The sequence below is a fragment of the Scomber scombrus genome, chromosome 22 (genome assembly GCF_963691925.1).
Source record: "Scomber scombrus chromosome 22, fScoSco1.1, whole genome shotgun sequence".
NCBI lineage: Eukaryota > Metazoa > Chordata > Actinopteri > Scombriformes > Scombridae > Scomber > Scomber scombrus.
The window spans coordinates 21,249,836-21,270,047 of record NC_084991.1 but is presented as its reverse complement, the minus strand read 5'-3'; the positions used below and the strand labels follow the sequence as shown (position 1 = coordinate 21,270,047).

Genomic DNA, 20,212 nt, shown 5'->3' with positions numbered 1-20,212 from the left:
TCAGCGAACTCGGCGGGAACGCCCACAGAGGTGGTGACTTTGATTGACAGGTGACACTGGTTAGGGGGCGGGGCTTCAGCGATTTTGGCGGGAACGCCCACAGAGACAGAGGCGGATTTTTACACAACTTTGAAGCCTAATTTCACATATTTAGCCATCTATTTAATCATTCACATTTGGCAGGGTGGTTAACAACACACTCTTCTGTGGCATGTCAAACTCAGAACACATATTTATTCTTACTTCACAGGGACTTTAATTAGTTTAAATAAATATTATTTATGCTTAAATATGATTAACTGGAATATTGGAATTGAAATACTGGAATATTTCCAGTCAATTTCCAAGAAGAATTCCAGTCATAAAAAATTATAATAAAATCTACTCTCTTAATGATAAGATTTACTTATTAATTTCATAACAGTGATGTTCCTGTCTGTGAAAAAAATGAAGTAGACTTTAATTAATTAGTTTAAATAAGTATTATTTATGCTTAAATATGATTAACATTTACTTAATATTTTCAGGGATGTTAAGTTGAGAATAAAGTACATTACACTTGATACTGACTAGTAAGATGTACTTAATACTCGAAACCAGAATATGATCAGGGTGACTTTTGAACACTGGAAATAAATCGTGTACTCGTTCCGGCAGCAGTCCCGTGGCACTCAAAATTTCCCTGGAATTTTCTAGTTATTATTATTATTGTAGTTTATATGTAATTTTGGGCCTCATGTGAGCTGTTATGTCTTTTATTTATGATGTCTTATTTGTTCTTCTGTACAGCACTTTGGTTGTTTTAAAATGCTTATCAAACAAAGTTGGATTGGATAAACACAATTTGGAACACAGATCATCTTGGTAGCATTATGTTAGAGGAGATACAAATTAAAGTGGTCTTTAAAGACATGAACAACCAAGTTTCTCAGTTATAATTGATGTGGTTTCACATGAACACAATTTTCTGACAAAGTTTAGAACAGTTTGGATTATTTTACTTTATTAATTAGTTATTATTTCTGTACTTCTGTTTTTTACTCATACAGTCCTTATAAGAGAGAAGCTTTTAGAGTTCAGGGCATTTAACTATTCATAATTTACACATAATGATATGTTTGTTAGCTTTGATTGTTGCTTACAGTTAAATCTGTTCTATATTCCAACAAATGATGGCATAATGTACATCCAGCCTCAGTCTGTGGATCTGTTAACTTCCTGCATGTTCTACCATCGCCTTTCAGACAAGAATCATAATGAAAATAAAGTTTGAGTTTGATTTTACAGGAAGTTTAGGCCCCTAACAATAATAATAAGGTGACAGAGACAGGAAGTACAACATGTACTAAACATTTCTCCATGTGTGGTTAACACTTGCAAATATACTCATGAGAAAGTTTCACTCTGCAAAGTGAAGTCAGATCTTTCTCTGCACATTATCAGCATCAGTCGTGTGGTTTTAAGCTTTTGACCTATCAGTGATGAAATATAGGCCTAAAAAATTATATTAACTTTCTAACTTTGTGCTTCTATAATTGTAGTAATAACCAAGTTGAAGGTTATGGTAATGAAGCAGAAGGAAGCACATTTCCTACCGTACATGAGAATTATATTTTGTTTTCTACATGTTCGTCTTTTTGGAGGTTTGATGCTTCGTGCCTTTGCTCACGTAGACTGTAACTGAATGTGGGAACTAAGCAAGGGGTGCTACTCAAAACTGAAAGAAGAAAAGTTGTAGTTTGTGAAAGATGCACATAAGCTTTTTAAGGGAGAAATTCAACAGGAAGAAGAAAGCGAGCTGAGGTCAAACAGCTGAACTATTGTGTGAGTTTAAACAGTTCTCAGTAAAAAGTCACTCTGGAGAAGTGTCAGAAATGTTTCCACATAAGCTGCTGGTTTCTAGCTGTGTAGAGCAGGCTGTGGCTTTACTTGATTACTGATACAGAGTTTCTCTCCTGTTACTAATGAACTGGGTCTAGGAGCAGCATTATACAGTTCAACCAGTTACAAAGAGAACACATACACAATGTGGGTCTATATATTTATAATTCAGCAGTGTTTCTCATTAATAGACTGTGGCGGCCCGCCATTGTCTAATCTGTGCCAGCGTTTGAGTTTGATTTTACAGGAAATTTAGGCCCCTAACAGTCAAAACAGACGGGGTCAATTTAACCCGGGAGGACAACACGAACGTTAAACTGCCTTTATGTATTAAATTTGCTGTATAAATAAACTTACCTTGTAGGTTTAGGCATCAACTCAACCAGAGGAAACAGGATGAGTTTTTATCACCAACAACTGTAGCAGCACTAGCAGGTGACACAGGAGGTTCAGTGGTTCCTCAAATACTAACGTTAACAAGCATCTTTCCTTTTGAGTTGTCCCCGAAAAAGTAACTGTTTGTCTGTTGGCTCATGATCAACAGATGACCTGAAGTGTGGCATCTCATCATTATTATTTTCCTTTCAGGTTTTTGCAGACCAAACAGCTCCCCTCAGTGTCAGCTGATCATTCATGAACTCCTGTAAAGGTATGTGAGGTAAAAATATCAAAGTTTATCCTTAAATGTGCTGTAATACCAGCAGAGGGCATCACTTCATAAAAACTATATACAGTATATATAGAACTAAATATACTGATATATATATATGAGATAAAGACTCCAAAAGCCTCACAATTGGAACGTGGCTTCAAAAAGTGTATTTGCTTCCTGACAGATGATGAATTCATGTGATAATGTTTAGCTCGTCATGAGTTTTGCAGTGGTGAAAGACTGAAACTATGAACATAACAAAAGTTGCTCAAGCAGTAGTTGATTTATATGTAACATGCACATGTATAAAAGTCATACTGGTAAAGTGACATGAGATGAGAACTGAATACATGTTTCTCTTATTTTCAGCCGGAGGCCGAAATGGCAACACTTGAGCTTTTTGAAATTCTAGAAAAATTAACAGAGGATGAGTTTAAGAATTTCCAGTGGATCCTGAAGCATGATAACATCTTGGAGGGCTTTAAAGGCATCCCAGTGGCTCGGCTGGAGAAAGCAGAAAGGCGAGATACAGTGGATCTGATGGTACAGAAACATCAGGATCATGGAGCTCTGCAGCTAACCAAGAAGGTTTTAGAAAAGATCGGCAGGAATGATCTGGTGCAGAGTTCACAAAACTTCCAACCTGAACCAAAAGGTAAGTTAGAGAAAGGAATCTGAAAAGCAGCGACACATGAAGTCTATAAATTATTACATAAGTTATGAGTTACAGTATTCCATTAATAATAATGTGTTAACAAAAATCATGTTAGAAACTGATTTGTCTTTTTTATGGTAAACCAGCTTCATCAGAAGAAGAAGTAGCAGGATAAAGATAATTTTTTAATGATTCAAAGATAAAATAAATTAAGTTAACTGGCTCACACTATGAAAAAACAGAAACCCCCCTCCTTTTTTAAATTGTCGCATCCTTGTTGCTCGCTGCAACCAGTCATCTGTTAGTCTCTCTCTCTCTATTTTACACTGACTGATAAGTAAGACCACAAGATACTTGAAGCCCCTCAGTGAGGAAACCTCAGACTCAGAAGAGATCATTTAACTTTTTACAGCCTCCTGGATTCATCTGAAGTACTTCACATTTGGCTTCAAATAAGATATATAAATATATTTGACTTGGACACAGAAAGCTGCTGTTGTACAGTACCAAATAATTCAACATTAATACACACCTCATAAATACTGTGATAAAAGTACTCAGGATATAAATACATTGAATACTGACATCATGAAATTAAACATCACAAAAAATATATTATCTATTTTTGTTATTTTTTAATTTATTTTATTTATGTGCAAGTCTTTCTCTTCTTTTTTCTGCCAAAAATGAACCATCCAAAGTCTCTGTATAGCCCAAACACCCCCTTTTATTGACTTTAAATGGTTCAGTCCTGTCTCCAAACCAGGCTTGACACTTTTTAGCTGTCAGTTTGTTACTGCTAATATTACAAAATACATCTATATTATAAATACATCTAATATTATAAAAAACAAATCAGGCTGTTTAATTTCACTCCTCTTTTCTCTGACATTTAATCAATGCAGGAAAACGTTTATCAAACTATTCATTTTAACTGAGTTGTTCTTGATCCTGGTACCAGGACCAACAGATGCATCTCCAGGCTCAACAGTCCTGTCCCACCATGATAATGAACCAGCCCAACTTCCAACTAAACAAAGAGGTGAGCAACATATGTTGAATAACATGTCACTTTACATAACTGAAGGAGGTCTGTGGGAATTTCTTTTCATTATTATTTTGAAAAAATACTAATAGCAGTGCGCCGCTGAATGTACATAAGGGAAACACTGATAACTGGCCACTAGGCAGGTTAACCACGAGGAGAGCGGACTCTCGGTCTTATATAGTAGGGGGGGGACCATGTTTGTAGCCCTTTTTTGCAGGCTCAGAAAATCTGGGAAAATGAGAGGATGAGAACAGTTTAAGGCTCTATCTCCACAGTTCAGTACTGAATAGTTATATCAGCCTTTTCACATGTTTTCTGTAACCATTTTCCAACATGTATAATATGTTTAGTAGTAAATCAATGAATTGACTTTACACAGACTTTAAACATATTTAACAACATGATAATGTGACATGTGTGCATCATCAATGTCATTCAGTATAGTAATTGTAAAAAGCCATTTTAAAGCATATAACATCATGCTGATCATGTGACAGTATGAGGACTTTAAGGACCCTCTGCCATGTGGTGAGGTTACTTAATCTCTCTTATATTTGATAGTATCACTTTTTCACGTGCAGGTAACCCTTGGAACAAAAATGTGTCCTTCAGTACAACACAGAAAACATACTTTATACATATTATTCTTTAAAATATGATAATTCATGATAATGTTTATAGGTTAAGGTCATAACTTTACGTAGGTGGCCAAGGAACTGCCTGATGAATATGTTTATGTATGAGATCCATCCTTCAGTATAACGATTATGTCATTATGTTATACCACATTTTTATTCATTATGTTGAATGACAGTAACAATTAGAGCCCATGTTTTCACTAGATTATAACATTGAATCATGTAATTCATATTTATTTATTGTATTAACATTGGATATTATATAATATTGGATCATTTTAAAATATGGCGCTAGCACTGCTGCTGATAATTGCTCATAGGATCATTATTGTTGTTGCTAAAGGAATCACATTTAATCAATATTTTGGGCCATCTTGATTAGGGATGGTCAAGATCAATCTAGTTAAATAAGCATAATTATGAAGTGACACTATCTCTCTTTCTCACTCTCCCTCTTTCTCTCTCGGCTCGGTGCATTTTGGAGTCGTTTAACGTTATATTTTGGCAAAATCACCATATGTAGAGTTGTAGTAGTAGAGCAGCCAATTATGTTATTAATTAAACAACAACAGATTATGAATAATTAGTTGTAATGGTCTGAATAAACAAAGAAATAATGACAATAATAGCACTGCTTCTGTAAACAGTCAGTTTCACGGTAGTACAAGTAAGGCAAGGCAAGGCAGTTTTATTTATATAGAGCATTTCATACACAGTGGCAACTCAATGTGCTTTACATAAAACAAACATTTAACAGAAAAAATTGAAAAAAACATTGAATTTGAGAAATAAAAATAAAACCCAATCATAGTAAACACATACATACCCCCCCCCCCCCCCCCCCACACACACACACACACACACACACACACACACACACACACACACACTAATAATAAAAACAAAGTACAGAAACATAGAAAGAGAGAGAAATAAAATACTATAATAGAGCATTAAAAATAAGATTGCAGCATAAAATAATGATTTGCTTTAAAATCATTAAAAGCAAATGAAAGATTAAAATTTAAAGTGCTTTGAAAGAGCTCAATCATAAGCACAGGAGAAGAGAAGTGTTTTTAACCTGGATTTAAAAATATTCACAGTTGGGGCTGATTTCAGTTCTGCTGGTAGTTTGTTCCAGTTGTGTGCAGCATACAGCTAAAAGCTGCTTCACCATGTTGAAGTAATGTTCCAAATATCCACAAGAGGTCTCTCGACCGCAACCAAAGATCGACAGCACATATTGTGTACAGCCATCAACAGTAGTATGAAAACTATGACCAACTATGTACATATAGGCTATTCCCTACCAGCATGTATTAATGCAATTATCAACAACTCATAATGATGCATAACTAAACACTTACTGTTGCATTTACGCACAACTTAGTAAGGTATCTGACCCTTTAGCGTCCACTCACTCCGCCATTATTATGAACTCCGGCTGAGCTTGCGCTTAGTAGGGGAACGTAGCAGTCTTTGGGTCTGTTTGATTAACAAACTGACAGTGAAACAGAACAGGGAAATTTGCACATATGTGGTATTCAGAATAAAATATATAACCATGTGATCATGAGAAATGGACAGAAAATGTTTAAATAACACTTATGTACTGAATGACCTTCATATGTATTGCAAAATAAATTACTTAGCTTTATTCTTGAGTATAACTAATATAAGGACATAGGTAACACTCCAATGAACATAACAATCCCTGTTATGGAACTACTTTGATCCATATATTTGCCTAGTTGTTAAAATCTTTATCTAAATATATTGTTCTCCTCTTTCAGCAGGTAGTGGACGGCAGAAGGTTTTAGGTACATATTATTTCATTCTGAAGAAGAAATTTCAGAAAGCCACTGACGGAACTGATAAAGCAGGAAGAAAAACCCTCCTCAAAAAGATTTTCACTGAGGTCTACATCACAGAGGGAAAGAGTAGAGAGGATAATATCCAACACGAAGAGAAGCAGCTTGAAACAGCTTCGAAGACAAACACCCTCCATGACACTCCAATCAAGTGTCACGACATCTTTAAAGTCTTACCTGACCAAGAGGAACACATCATCAAAGTTGTTCTGATGAGCGGCGTCGCTGGCGTTGGAAAAACCTTCTCAGTGCAGAAGTTCATTCTGGACTGGTTAGAGGGCTCCGAAAACCAAGATATCAGTCTGCTGATTCCACTTTCGTTCAAGGAGCTGAACGTGGTCAAAAAAGAGCCGCACAGTCTGCTCACACTGATCCGTCGTTTTTATCCAACATTAGAGAACGTCATAGCAGAGATGCTCGATTCTGAAGACTTTAAAGTTTTGTTCATCTTTGACGGCCTGGATGAAAGCAGACTTTCACTGGATTTCGAGAACAATGAGGTCATGTCAGATGTCACACAGAAGTCATCAGTCAGTGTACTGCTGACAAACCTCATCACAGGGAATCTGCTTCCCTTTGCTCTCATCTGGATCACTTCCAGACCTGCAGCAACCAATCAGATCCTAGATCAGGATTGTGTTGACAGGTTAACAGAAGTACGAGGCTTCACTGACGCACAGAAGGAGGAGTACTTCAAGAAGAGATTCAGTGTTGAGCAGTCCAGCAAAATCATCTCACACATCAAGACATCCAGGAGCCTCCACATCATGTGTACCATCCCAGTCTTCTGCTGGATCATTGCTAGAGTTGTGGAGAGCACGTTAAATACAGACCAGAGAGGAGAGCTGCCCGAGACCATGACTGACCTGTACTCACACTTCCTGGTGGTTCAGACAAAGAGGAAGAAGAACAAATATGATGAGGGACCTGAGACCAAAACACAGAAGGGGGCTGACAATGAGTTTCTTCTGAAGCTGGGGAGGCTGGCGTTTGAACATCTGGAGAAAGGAAACATCATGTTCTACCAAGAAGACCTGGAGCTGTGTGGTCTTGATGTCAAAGAGGCCGCAGTGTCGTCAGGATTCTTTACAGAGATCTTCAAAGCAGAGGGTGTGATCTTTGAGGAAACAGTCTACAGCTTTGTTCATCTGAGTGTTCAGGAGTTTCTGGCTGCAGTCTACATCTACCACTGTTACACCAACAGGAAGACAGAGGTACTGGAGGACTTTCTGGGAGAAGAAGAAGAAGAAGAAGAAGAAGAAGAAGAAGAAGAAGAAGAAGAAGAAGAAGAAGAAGAAGAAGAAGAAGAAGAAGAAGAAGAAGAAGCATCATCATCATCATCATCTCCATCTCTGGATGACTTTCTGAAGAGAGCCATGGAGAAATCTCTCCAAAATAAAAATGGCCACCTGGATCTGTTTGTCCGCTTCCTTCATGGCCTCTCTCTGAAGTCCAACCAGAGTCTCTTAGGAGACCTGCTGGGGTGGACAGAGAACAGTCCAGAAACCATCCAGAGAGTCATCAACAACCTGAAGGAGATGAACAGTAAGGATATCTCTCCTGACAGAAGCATCAACATCTTCCACTGTCTGATAGAGATGAACGACCGCTCAGTACATCAGGAGATCCAAGAGTTCCTGAAGTCAGAGAACAGATCAGAGAAGAGACTCTCTGATATCCAGTGCTCAGCTCTGGCCTACATGCTGCAGATGTCAGAGGAGGTTCTGGATGAGTTGGACCTGGAGAAGTACAACACATCACAGGAGGGACGATGGAGACTGATCCCAGCTGTGAGGAACTGCAGAGAGGCTCAGTAAGTCCAGATGTGATTAACATTATAAATCAGTGTAGAGTAGTAGTTTAGTTCTTCAAATATAAATAATATAAAATAATTATTATTTATGTTAAAATAGTGGTCTGTTTTGAGTGTAAATATATTTTTTTAGTTGGTTGTTTATTGCTGTTAAGTTAATGAACAGTTATTCTATTTATTTCTAGATTTCAGATGTGATTAACATTATAAATCAGTGTAGTTTAGTTCTTCAAATATAAATAGATTAAAATATTATTATTATTATTAAACAGTGTTTCCTCTAGGATTTCTTTCAAGGTACGGACCCCCGACCCTCCCTCCACCCCAGTATGTGGTAAACAAAAACACTGGTGGCGGGTCTGGGGGTCCTCCCCCCGGAAAATGTTGGTTTAGTTAGATATGACTTCCTGCATTCTGGTGGATTTTAAGGTAGCCTTTTGGAGATGGGCAATACCTAAATTAATTCAGATTCATAGCCTACATCTGGCCCGTAAGTAAACCCCGACGGAAAGAGTTTAGGGGAGTGGAGAAATTATTTAAAATGTATCCAAATACATACTGTACGCCACGTTAAAATAGTACTCTACTGTTTATATCTGAAAAAATCACGTCAGTTATATTTAGTCACTGATGTGTAATAATGTTGATTTTTCAGTTGGTTGTGTTTATAGCTGTTAAATTAATGAACACAGTTATTCTATTTACTTCTAATTTATAGGTTTTTCTTCTATTTATCTTCCTTTGGGTGATGGAAGCATCATTCAAACCTGATGAAACAAATTAAGGACTTTAGAGGCTGTGGTTGAGGTTTTATTACAGCAGCATTTTATCACAACATAAATCAATATTTTACAGCTATCAGTGAATTCAGTAAAGTTATTATTATTATAGGAGCAGGTTCTGAATGGCTGTGATTGGTGTGTGACTGATAAGGTATGATGATTCAATCAGTGGGTGTCAGCTGATTACAGCTGGGGCTTATGACTTCCATGTCCTGCATGAACTAACGCGTTGCTTCATTTATACAACAATATCTAACGTTTTCTAACATTAGCCTCCGTAAACTACTGGTCATACAAGACAAAACCCCTGAGTGTGTTGAACTGAGCAATGATGCCTTTTATTTCTCATGGATCCATCTTTTTATTTTAAAGAGGAAAGTTGTGTTACATCGTCTTGTTTTTAAGTCTGTCTGATATTCTGTTGGTCACAGAAAGAAACTCTCCACTGTTTTCTCTCTTGTTGGTGTAGAGTAGGGGTCGATTAAACCAATAATTGGCTTAGATATTTTTCATTTTTCATATTATGGAGTATTTTTCCAAATTAAGAAGTTAAAATTCACTCTGTAACATTAGTTGGTAAAAAAAGCCTGTCATAGTTAAACTCAACTCAACTCAATGCTGTAACGCAAGATTTTAGTAACACACACACAGAGAAATGCACACATACGTAGACACACAAAGACAAACACACACAAACACACACTAGGATGCATTTGCTCTTTGACAATCCCATGTCATTTTAATAATTAGTAGGCTACAGCTATCAGTGTTCAGTGCTATCTTCAAAGTTTACTGCCTGCTGTCCGTTCAGTTTGTAACACATCATCACATTTTTTTGTTTTGGAAGATAATTATATTGTGCACTTTTTGTAAATGTATTGATCAGATATTTCATGTTATTAAGAAACATTCATTAAATATATGTTCATTTAAAGGCAGCTTTGTGTTGGGGTTTGTGTTGCTGTACATTTTGGCACATTTTAACATTTACAGCAACTGAATATTGGCTGCAAGTATCGGTTATCAGCCTCTTTGATTTATTAATAATCTGTATTTGAATCAGCCCTGAAAAAACGATGTCAGTTGATCCCCAGTGTAGAGAAGAGTAGTAGCAGGAAATGCACAGAGGTCTGATCATTATATGAGAGCAGAATGACACAATTCAGCCTGTTTAAAGAGATCTTATACACATTAAAGTTCAATGTTATATTTTTAATGCTGATACCCTGATAACATCTTTCTGATGACATCATATTGAAAATAATTCAACCTTATTGGTTTGTTAATTGTATTTGTGCTGAATCAGTTTTTCAGATTCTCAGAAAAGAAAGTCAACAACTAAACATCATGCAGTCATCTGTCATACACATCTAAATATTTAATTACATTCATATTTAATTATGTACAGGTCTAATATTGTCAGGTCATTAGATTAATTAGTGTTTGTCAGCAGTCAGTAAATGTAGCTGCTTATGGATGTGAAGCTGACAGCAGCAGGTAGCAAAGAGAGATGATCTTTCTCAACTGTAACTGTTCACTGAGTTGAACTGAGTCAAAATATCCTGCAGTCACATTAAAAATAGTGGACAGTAAAACTGGTTTTCTAATCAAGATGTCCTCATGTTAACTTTGTGGAGACAGACATGAGATCAGATCACAGACAGACTAAGTAACTCCATTTTCTCTCCTTCATCTGCAAGATTAAAAGAAAACAAAGATTACAGTCTGCAGGTATGAGAGAGAGTGATGAGAATTATTGTTTCATTCAAGCACAGTGAGACCATCAGCTGAACTGGGAGTGTTCTGGTAGCTTACTGGTTCAGATGCATCCAGTATAACTGCAGCGTCCACTGATCTCTCTCCTGTTTTCCTGTTTGTGTGTCAAACTGTTGTTTTACATTAAAGGAATAAAATGTGCCAAAAATGATTAAAACTCTTTAAAAACATTAGTAGAACCACTGATGTGAAGATTAAATGTTAATCAAAATAATGAATGTTAAACTGTTTTATCATCAAATACATGAAGTAAATATAAAGTGTCCTCTTTCATGATAACATATGTTGTAATATATGTGTCATTACAGACTTTCTGACTGTGGACTCTCAGAGACTCACTGTGAAGTTTTGGCCTCAGCTCTGAAGTCCAACCCTCATCTGACACATCTGGACCTGAGTGACAACATCCTTTCTGATTCATCAGTGAAGCGTCTGTCTGCTGGACTGGAGAGTCCAAACTGTAGACTGAAGACTCTGAGGTCAGTTCACTGACTGTAGCTTTAGTAGTTTTTTTCTATATATTCAATTCAAATCCTTCACCAAAGTTTAAAATGTTTGGTTCATACATTTTCAGGATTTATCTGAGCACAAATCTGTAGAATTTAAATATTTTCAGGAATTTAAAATCCACAGTCTTGTTCTGTGTTAAAATGACTTTCAGAGTTTAAACTAATATGAGGCTTCAGCAGTCTGAGTTACACATATCTAGTAAGTATCTTTGAGTTTCTTCAGTGTTTCCTGGCTGAGCTGCAGTGGAGGGATCAAAACTCAAAGAGGGAATATTGTACTAAATATTCTGAAACTTTGAGTCAGACAAATCAAGTGTGAGTCTACCAGACTGTCAAAGCCTCATATTAGCTTCATCTGAGCTTCTGAAGTCATTTCCTACAGTGTAGCTGTGTTAGGAAGAGACCACTTCACTGTCAGTATGGACAGGAGGAATGATTACTGCCACCAATAACATGTTTTAATTACACACACCTACTAAACTACCAAATACAGGAAGAAGAACTCATGTAATAAATAATGAACAGGTCTGATTTCATATTGATCCTCTAATTACAGACTTGACTGAGTTCAGCAGCAGTGTGATCGATTTCTGTTCATTTGATGACAGAATTCTTTTCACTTCAGCAAAAACATGACACACACACACACACACACACACACACACACACACACACACACACACACACACACACACACACACACACACACAGAGATAAACACACTTACCTGTACTATGATGCATTTTCTCTTTAACAATCCAATTAATAATTAGTAGGCTACAGCTATCAGTGTTCAGTGCTATCTTCAAAGTTTACTGCCTGCTGTCCGTTCAGTTTGTAACACATCATCACATTTTTATGTTTTGGAAGATAATTATATTGTGCACTTTTTGTAAATGTATTGTTCAGATATTTCATGTTATAAAGAAATATTCATTAAATATATGTTCATTTAAAGGCAGCTTTGTGTTGGGGTTTGTGTTGCTGTACATTTTGGCACATTTTAACATTTACAGCAACTGAATATCAGCTGCAAGTATCGTTATCAGCCTCTTTGATTTATTAATAATCTCTATTTGAATCAGCTCTGAAAAAACGATGTCAGTTGATCCCCAGTGTAGAGAAGAGTAGTAGCAGGAAATGCACAGAGGACTGATCATTATATGAGAGCAGAATGACACAATTCAGCCTGTTTAAAGAGATCTTATACACATTAAAGTTCAATGTTATATTTTTAATGCTGAAACCCTGATAACATCTTTCTGATGACATCATGTTGAAAATAATTCAACCTTATTGGTTTGTTAATTGTATTTGTGCTGAATCAGTTTTTCAGATTCTCAGAAAAGAAAGTCAACAACTAAACATCATGCAGTCATCTGTCATACACATCTAAATATTTAATTACATTCATATTTAATTATGTACAGGTCTAATATTGTCAGGTCATTAGATTAATTAGTGTTTGTCAGCAGTCAGTAAATGTAGCTGCTTATGGATGTGAAGCTGACAGCAGCAGGTAGCAAAGAGAGATGATCTTTCTCAACTGTAACTGTTCACTGAGCTGAACTGAGTCTAAATATCCTGCAGTCACATTAAACATAGTGGACAGTAAAACTGGTTTTCTAATCAAGATGTCCTCATGTTAACTTTGTGGAGACAGACATGAGATCAGATCACACAGACAGACTAAGTAACTCCATTTTCTCTCCTTCATCTGCAAGATTAAAAGAAAACAAAGATTACAGTCTGCAGGTATGAGAGAGAGTGATGAGAATTATTGTTTCATTCAAGCACAGTGAGACCATCAGCTGAACTGGGAGTGTTCTGGTAGCTTACTGGTTCAGATGCATCCAGTATAACTGCAGCATCCACTGATCTCTCTCCTGTTTTCCTGTTTGTGTGTCAACTGTTGTTTTACATTAAAGGAATAAAATGTGCCAAAAATGATTAAAACTCTTTAAAAACATTAGTAGAACCACTGATGTGAAGATTAAATGTTGATCAAAATAATGAATGTTAAACTGTTTTATCATCAAATACATGAAGTAAATATAAAGTGTCCTCTTTCATGATAACATATGTTGTAATATATGTGTCATTACAGACTTCCTTTCTGTGGACTCTCAGAGACTCACTGTGAAGCTTTGGCCTCAGCTCTGAAGTCCAACCCTCATCTGACAGAACTGGACCTGAGCTGGAACAACCTGTCTGATTCATCAGTGAAGCGTCTGTCTGCTGGACTGGAGAGTCCAAACTGTAGACTGAAGACTCTGAGGTCAGTTCACTGACTGTAACTTTAGTAGTTTGTTTTTCTATATATTAAATTCAAATCCTTCACCAAAGTTTAAAATGTTTGGTTCATACATTTTCAGGATTTATCTGAGCACAAATCTGTAGAATTTAAATATTTTCAGGAATTTAAAATCCACAGTCTTGTTCTGTGTAAAAATGACTTCCAGAGTTTAAACTAATATGAGGCTTCAGCAGTCTGAGTTACACATATCTAGTAAGTATCTTTGAGTTTCTTCAGTGTTTCCTGGCTGAGCTGCAGTGGAGGGATCAAAACTCAAAGAGGGAATATTGTACTAAATATTCTGAAACTTTGAGTCAGACAAATCAAGTGTGAGTCTACCAGACTGTCAAAGCCTCATATTAGCTTCATCTGAACTTCTGAAGTCATTTCCTACAGTGTAGCTGTGTTAGGAAGAGACCACTTCACAGTCAGTATGGACAGGAGGAATGATTACTGCCACCAATAACATGTTTTAATTACACACACCTACTAAACTACCAAATACAGGAAGAAGAACTCATGTAATAAATAATGAACAGGTCTGATTTCATATTGATCCTCTAATTACAGACTTGACTGAGTTCAGCAGCAGTGTGATCGATTTCTGTTCATTTGATGACAGAATTCTTTTCACTTCAGCAAAAACATGACACACACACACACACACACACACACACACACACACACACACACACACACACACACACACACACACACACACACACACACACACACACACACACACACACACAGAGATAAACACACTTACCTGTACTATGATGCATTTGTTCTTTAACAATCCAATTAATAATTAGTAGGCTACAGCTATCAGTGTTCAGTGCTATCTTCAAAGTTTACTGCCTGCTGTCCGTTCAGTTTGTAACACATCATCACATTTTTTGTTTTGGAAGATAATTATATTGTGCACTTTTTGTAAATGTATTGTTCAGATATTTCATGTTATAAAGAAACATTCATTAAATATATGTTCATTTAAAGGCAGCTTTGTGTTGGGTTTGTGTTGCTGTACATTTTGGCACATTTTAACATTTACAGCAACTGAATATCGGCTGCAAGTATCGGTTATCTGCCTCTTTGATTTATTAATAATCTGTATTTGAATCGGCTCTAAAAAACGATATCAGTTGATCCCCAGTGTAGAGAAGAGTAGTAGCAGGAAATGCACAGAGGTCTGATCATTATATGAGAGCAGAATGACACAATTCAGCCTGTTTAAAGAGATCTTATACACATTAAAGTTCAATGTTATATTTTTAATGATTATACTCTGATAACATCTTTCTGATGACATCATGTTGAAAATAATTCAACCTTATTGGTTTGTTAATTGTATTTGTGCTGAATCAGTTTTTCAGATTCTCAGAAAAGAAAGTCAACAGCTAAACATCATGCAGTCATCTGTCATACACATCTAAATATTTAATTACATTCATATTTAATTATGTACAGGTCTAATATTGTCAGGTCATTAGATTAATTAGTGTTTGTCAGCAGTCAGTAAATGTAGCTGCTTATGGATGTGAAGCTGACAGCAGCAGGTAGCAAAGAGAGATGATCTTTCTCAACTGTAACTGTTCACTGAGTTGAACTGAGTCAAAATATCCTGCAGTCACATTAAAAATAGTGGACAGTAAAACTGGTTTTCTAATCAAGATGTCCTCATGTTAACTTTGTGGAGACAGACATGAGATCAGATCACACAGACAGACTAAGTAACTCCATAAACTGCTTTATCATTAAATACATGAAGTAAATATAAAGTGTCTCCTTTCATGATAACATATGTTGTAATATATGTGTCATTACAGACTTATTAACTGTAGACTCTCAGAGACTCACTGTGAAGCTTTGGCCTCAGCTCTGAAGTCCAACCCTCATCTGACAGATCTGGACCTGAGTAACAACAACCTGTCTGATTCAGCAGTGAAGCGTCTGTCTACTGCACTGGAGAGTCCAAACTGTAGACTGAAGACTCTGAGGTCAGTTCACTGACTGTAGCTTTGGTAGTTTTGTGTTCTATGTATTAAATTCAAATCCTTCATCAATGTTTAACATGTTTGGTTCATACATTTTCAGGATTTATCTGAGCACAAATCTGTAGAATTTAAATATTTTCAGGAATTTAAAATCCACAGTCTTGTTTTGTGTAAAAATGACTTCCAGAGTTTAAACTAATATGAGGCTTCAGCAGTCTGAGTTACACATATCTAGTAAGTATCTTTGAGTTTCTTCAGTGTTTCCTGGCTGAGCTGCAGTGGAGGGATCAAAACTCAAAGAGGGAATATTGTACTAAATATTCTGAAACTTTGAGTCAGATAAATCAAGTGTGAGTCTACCAGACTGTCAAAGCCTCATATTAGCTTCATCTGAACTTCTGAAGTCATTTCCTACAGTGTAGCTGTGTTAGGAAGAGACCACTTCACAGTCAGTATGGACAGGAGGAATGATTACTGCCACCAATAACATGTTTTCATTACACACACCTACTAAACTACCAAATACAGGAAGAAGAACTCATGTAATAAATAATGAACAGGTCTGATTTCATATTGATCCTCTAATTACAGACTTGACTGAGTTCAGCAGCAGTGTGATCGATTTCTGTTCATTTGATGACAGAATATTTTTCACTTCAGCAAAATCATGACACACACACACACACACACACACACACACACACACACACACACACGCACAAACAAACACACACACACACACACACACACACACACACACACACACACGCACACGCGCACACACACACACACACACACACACACACACACACACACACACACACACACACACACACACACACACACAGATAAACACACTTACCTGTACTATGATGCATTTTCTCTTTAACAATCCAATTAATAATTAGTAGGCTACAGCTATCAGTGTTCAGTGCTATCTTCAAAGTTTACTGCCTGCTGTCCGTTCAGTTTGTAACACATCATCACATTTTTTTGTTTAGGAAGATAATTATATTGTGCACTTTTTGTAAATGTATTGATCAGATATTTCATGTTATTAAGAAATATTCATTAAACAAATGTTCATTTAAAGGCAGCTTTGTGATGGGTTTGTGTTGCTGTACATTTTGGCACATTTTAACATTTACAGCAACTGAATATCGGCTGCAAGTATCGTTATCAGCCTCTTTGATTTATTAATAATCTGTATTTGAATCGGCTCTGAAAAAACGATATCAGTTGATCCCCAGTGTAGAGAAGAGTAGTAGCAGGAAATGCACAGAGGTCTGATCATTATATGAGAGCAGAATGACACAATTCAGCCTGTTTAAAGAGATCTTATACACATTAAAGTTCAATGTTATATTTTTAATGCTGATACCCTGATAACATCTTTCTGATGACATCATGTTGAAAATAATTCAACCTTATTGGTTTGTTAATTGTATTTGTGCTGAATCAGTTTTTCAGATTCTCAGAAAAGAAAGTCAACAACTAAACATCATGCAGTCATCTGTCATACACATCTAAATATTTAATTACATTCATATTTAATTATGTACAGGTCTAATATTGTCAGGTCATTAGATTAATTAGTGTTTGTCAGCAGTCAGTAAATGTAGCTGCTTATGGATGTGAAGCTGACAGCAGCAGGTAGCAAAGAGAGATGATCTTTCTCAACTGTAACTGTTCACTGAGTTGAACTGAGTCAAAATATCCTGCAGTCACATTAAAAATAGTGGACAGTAAAACTGGTTTTCTAATCAAGATGTCCTCATGTTAACTTTGTGGAGACAGACATGAGATCAGATCACACAGACAGACTAAGTAACTCCATTTTCTCTCCTTCATCTGCAAGATTAAAAGAAAACAAAGATTACAGTCTGCAGGTATGAGAGAGAGTGATGAGAATTATTGTTTCATTCAAGCACAGTGAGACCATCAGCTGAACTGGGAGTGTTCTGGTAGCTTACTGGTTCAGATGCATCCAGTATAACTGCAGCGTCCACTGATCTCTCTCCTGTTTTCCTGTTTGTGTGTCAACTGTTGTTTTACATTAAAGGAATAAAATGTGCCAAAAATTATTAAAAACTTTTTAAAAACATTAGTAGAACCACTGATGTGAAGATTAAATGTTGATCAAAATAATGAATGTCAAACTGTTTTATCATCAAATACATGAAGTAAATATAAAGTGTCCTCTTTCATGATAACATATGTTGTAATATATGTGTCATTACAGACTTTCTGGCTGTGGACTCTCAGAGACTCACTGTGAAGTTTTGGCCTCAGCTCTGAAGTCCAACCCTCATCTGACAGATCTGGACCTGAGTAACAACTACCTGTCTGATTCATCAGTGAAGCGTCTGTCTGCTGGACTGGAGAGTCCAAACTGTAGACTGAAGACTCTGAGGTCAGTTCACTGACTGTAGCTTTGGTAGTTTTTTGTTCTATATATTCAATTCAAATCCTTCATCAATGTTTAAACTGTTTGGTTCATACATTTTCAGGATTTATCTGAGCACAAATCTGTAGAATTTAAATATTTCCAGGAATTTAAAATCCACAGTCTTGTTTTGTGTAAAAATGACTTTCAGAGTTTAAACTAATATGAGACTTCAGCAGTTTGAGTTACACATATCTAGTAAGTATCAGTTTCTTCAGTGTTTCCTGGCTGAGCTGCAGTGGAGGGATCAAAACTCAAAGAGGGAATATTGTACTAAATATTCTGAAACTTTGAGTCAGACAAATCAAGTGTGAGTCTACCAGACTGTCAAAGCCTCATATTTTTTCGATATTTAATTTTTTACTGTACAAAGTTTAGTGTGTAGTTTAAAGATGATTCTTAAAGAAACTGTAGAAAATGTCCACTGTTAGTTGTTAAAGTCAATTAATGTTTATAATTTTTGGTAAAGAGTGAAGAAAAAATACACATTTGAGCAGAGACGTGATAATCAAGTGACGTCTGGGAACAGAGCCTTGGTCAGTCTTGCTCCTGATGATTTTACCGTTTGCTACAGTACCTCCTCCTGTTTTGGCCCTTATCAGTTAACATTGACATCTGACTGTTTGAGAACCTCCTTCCCCCTTTACTAAAATGGCCCTGGTTCCTATCTGAATGCAAAATCCCTCCATTCCTGCCCTTTTGTTTCTTTTCACTAGCTGATTACTGTGTTAACCTTACTGTATAAAATGCTTCCATTTCATTTGCTCTGGGTCAGTCTACTGTCACAGACCCGCTCTGTGTCAGTCCACTCACTGATATCCTGGGAGATCAATAAACACCACCATCACAGCAAACACTGGAAAAGGACTTGAGTGATTTTTTGTAACAAGAGTCACATCTGTACACAGAAGATCCTCTCAACTGATATCTGTTTGAAACTGATCCAGTTTACTTGATGAAGGAGAAATATTTCTTTATTATATTCTTTAATGTGTTTTAATGAATAATGTTTGATCAGTGATATTTATCCTTCAGAACACACACACACACACACACACACACACACACTGTAGCAACTGCTCTACACTTTATAATTAACACTGATTGAAGCAGCAATATGGACAAAGACTGGAGGTCTTCATTTTAGTGAACATTTAATAACATTTCTTCATCAGTAGATGTTACAGTTAACATCATAGATGAGTGGACGTGGTCTGTAAATAATATAACAAACAGCCTACATTAAATTCACCATAGATGGCAAACAATTTAACTGCAGGCTATCTTGTAAGCTTTAAACATTCAATAAACATAAAAACTGATGTCAATGAACATCACAGTGTCTTTCATAGCGATAAAATTGTGTTTTGCTAATAATAGAAGAGGTATGTTATTTCTAGCACTGATATGGGTGTAAATGACTTATAATGGTCTGTTAATAATAATTTAAAAACCTTATTTTTTCCCTTAGTTCCTTCATCCACTTCCTCTAAGCTTTTATTTTGACACTGTATTTCACTTTTTTGTTGTGGATCTTTTAGTTTGCAGGCTGTTTTAGCGAAAAAGGAAGTGGACGCACTGTCATCTTAGAGACGTTGCCTTGACAACAGAAGTCGCCTGTCAATTAACAGCTGAACATAAATAATAAAAAGCTTTAAGCATCAGTAGGCTTAACCACTGTCTGGCTGGGGTCCGCTACACTGAGAAAGTGAGCTATCATAATGATAATGAGTGACATCACTCCTGTATAACTTCCTGAAATACACTCAATGTTACATCTATCAATAAACGGGATATAATGAAACATACAATCAGTAAATCATCACTTAATATAACTCTTCTCTATAA

At 36.3% G+C, this 20,212-nt stretch overlaps 1 protein-coding gene across 1 annotated transcript; it reads left to right on the top strand.

The window, feature by feature from the left end:
* The first annotated feature begins 2,914 nt into the window (after positions 1–2,914).
* LOC134004338 (protein NLRC3-like) lies at positions 2,915–19,968 on the top strand. The gene is made up of 4 exons (XM_062443569.1): positions 2,915–3,188; positions 4,150–4,230; positions 6,668–8,262; positions 19,906–19,968. The coding sequence occupies exons 1-4, from the start codon at positions 2,915–2,917 to the stop codon at positions 19,966–19,968; spliced, it is 2,013 nt and encodes a 670-aa protein (XP_062299553.1).
* Positions 19,969–20,212: the final 244 nt, after the last annotated feature.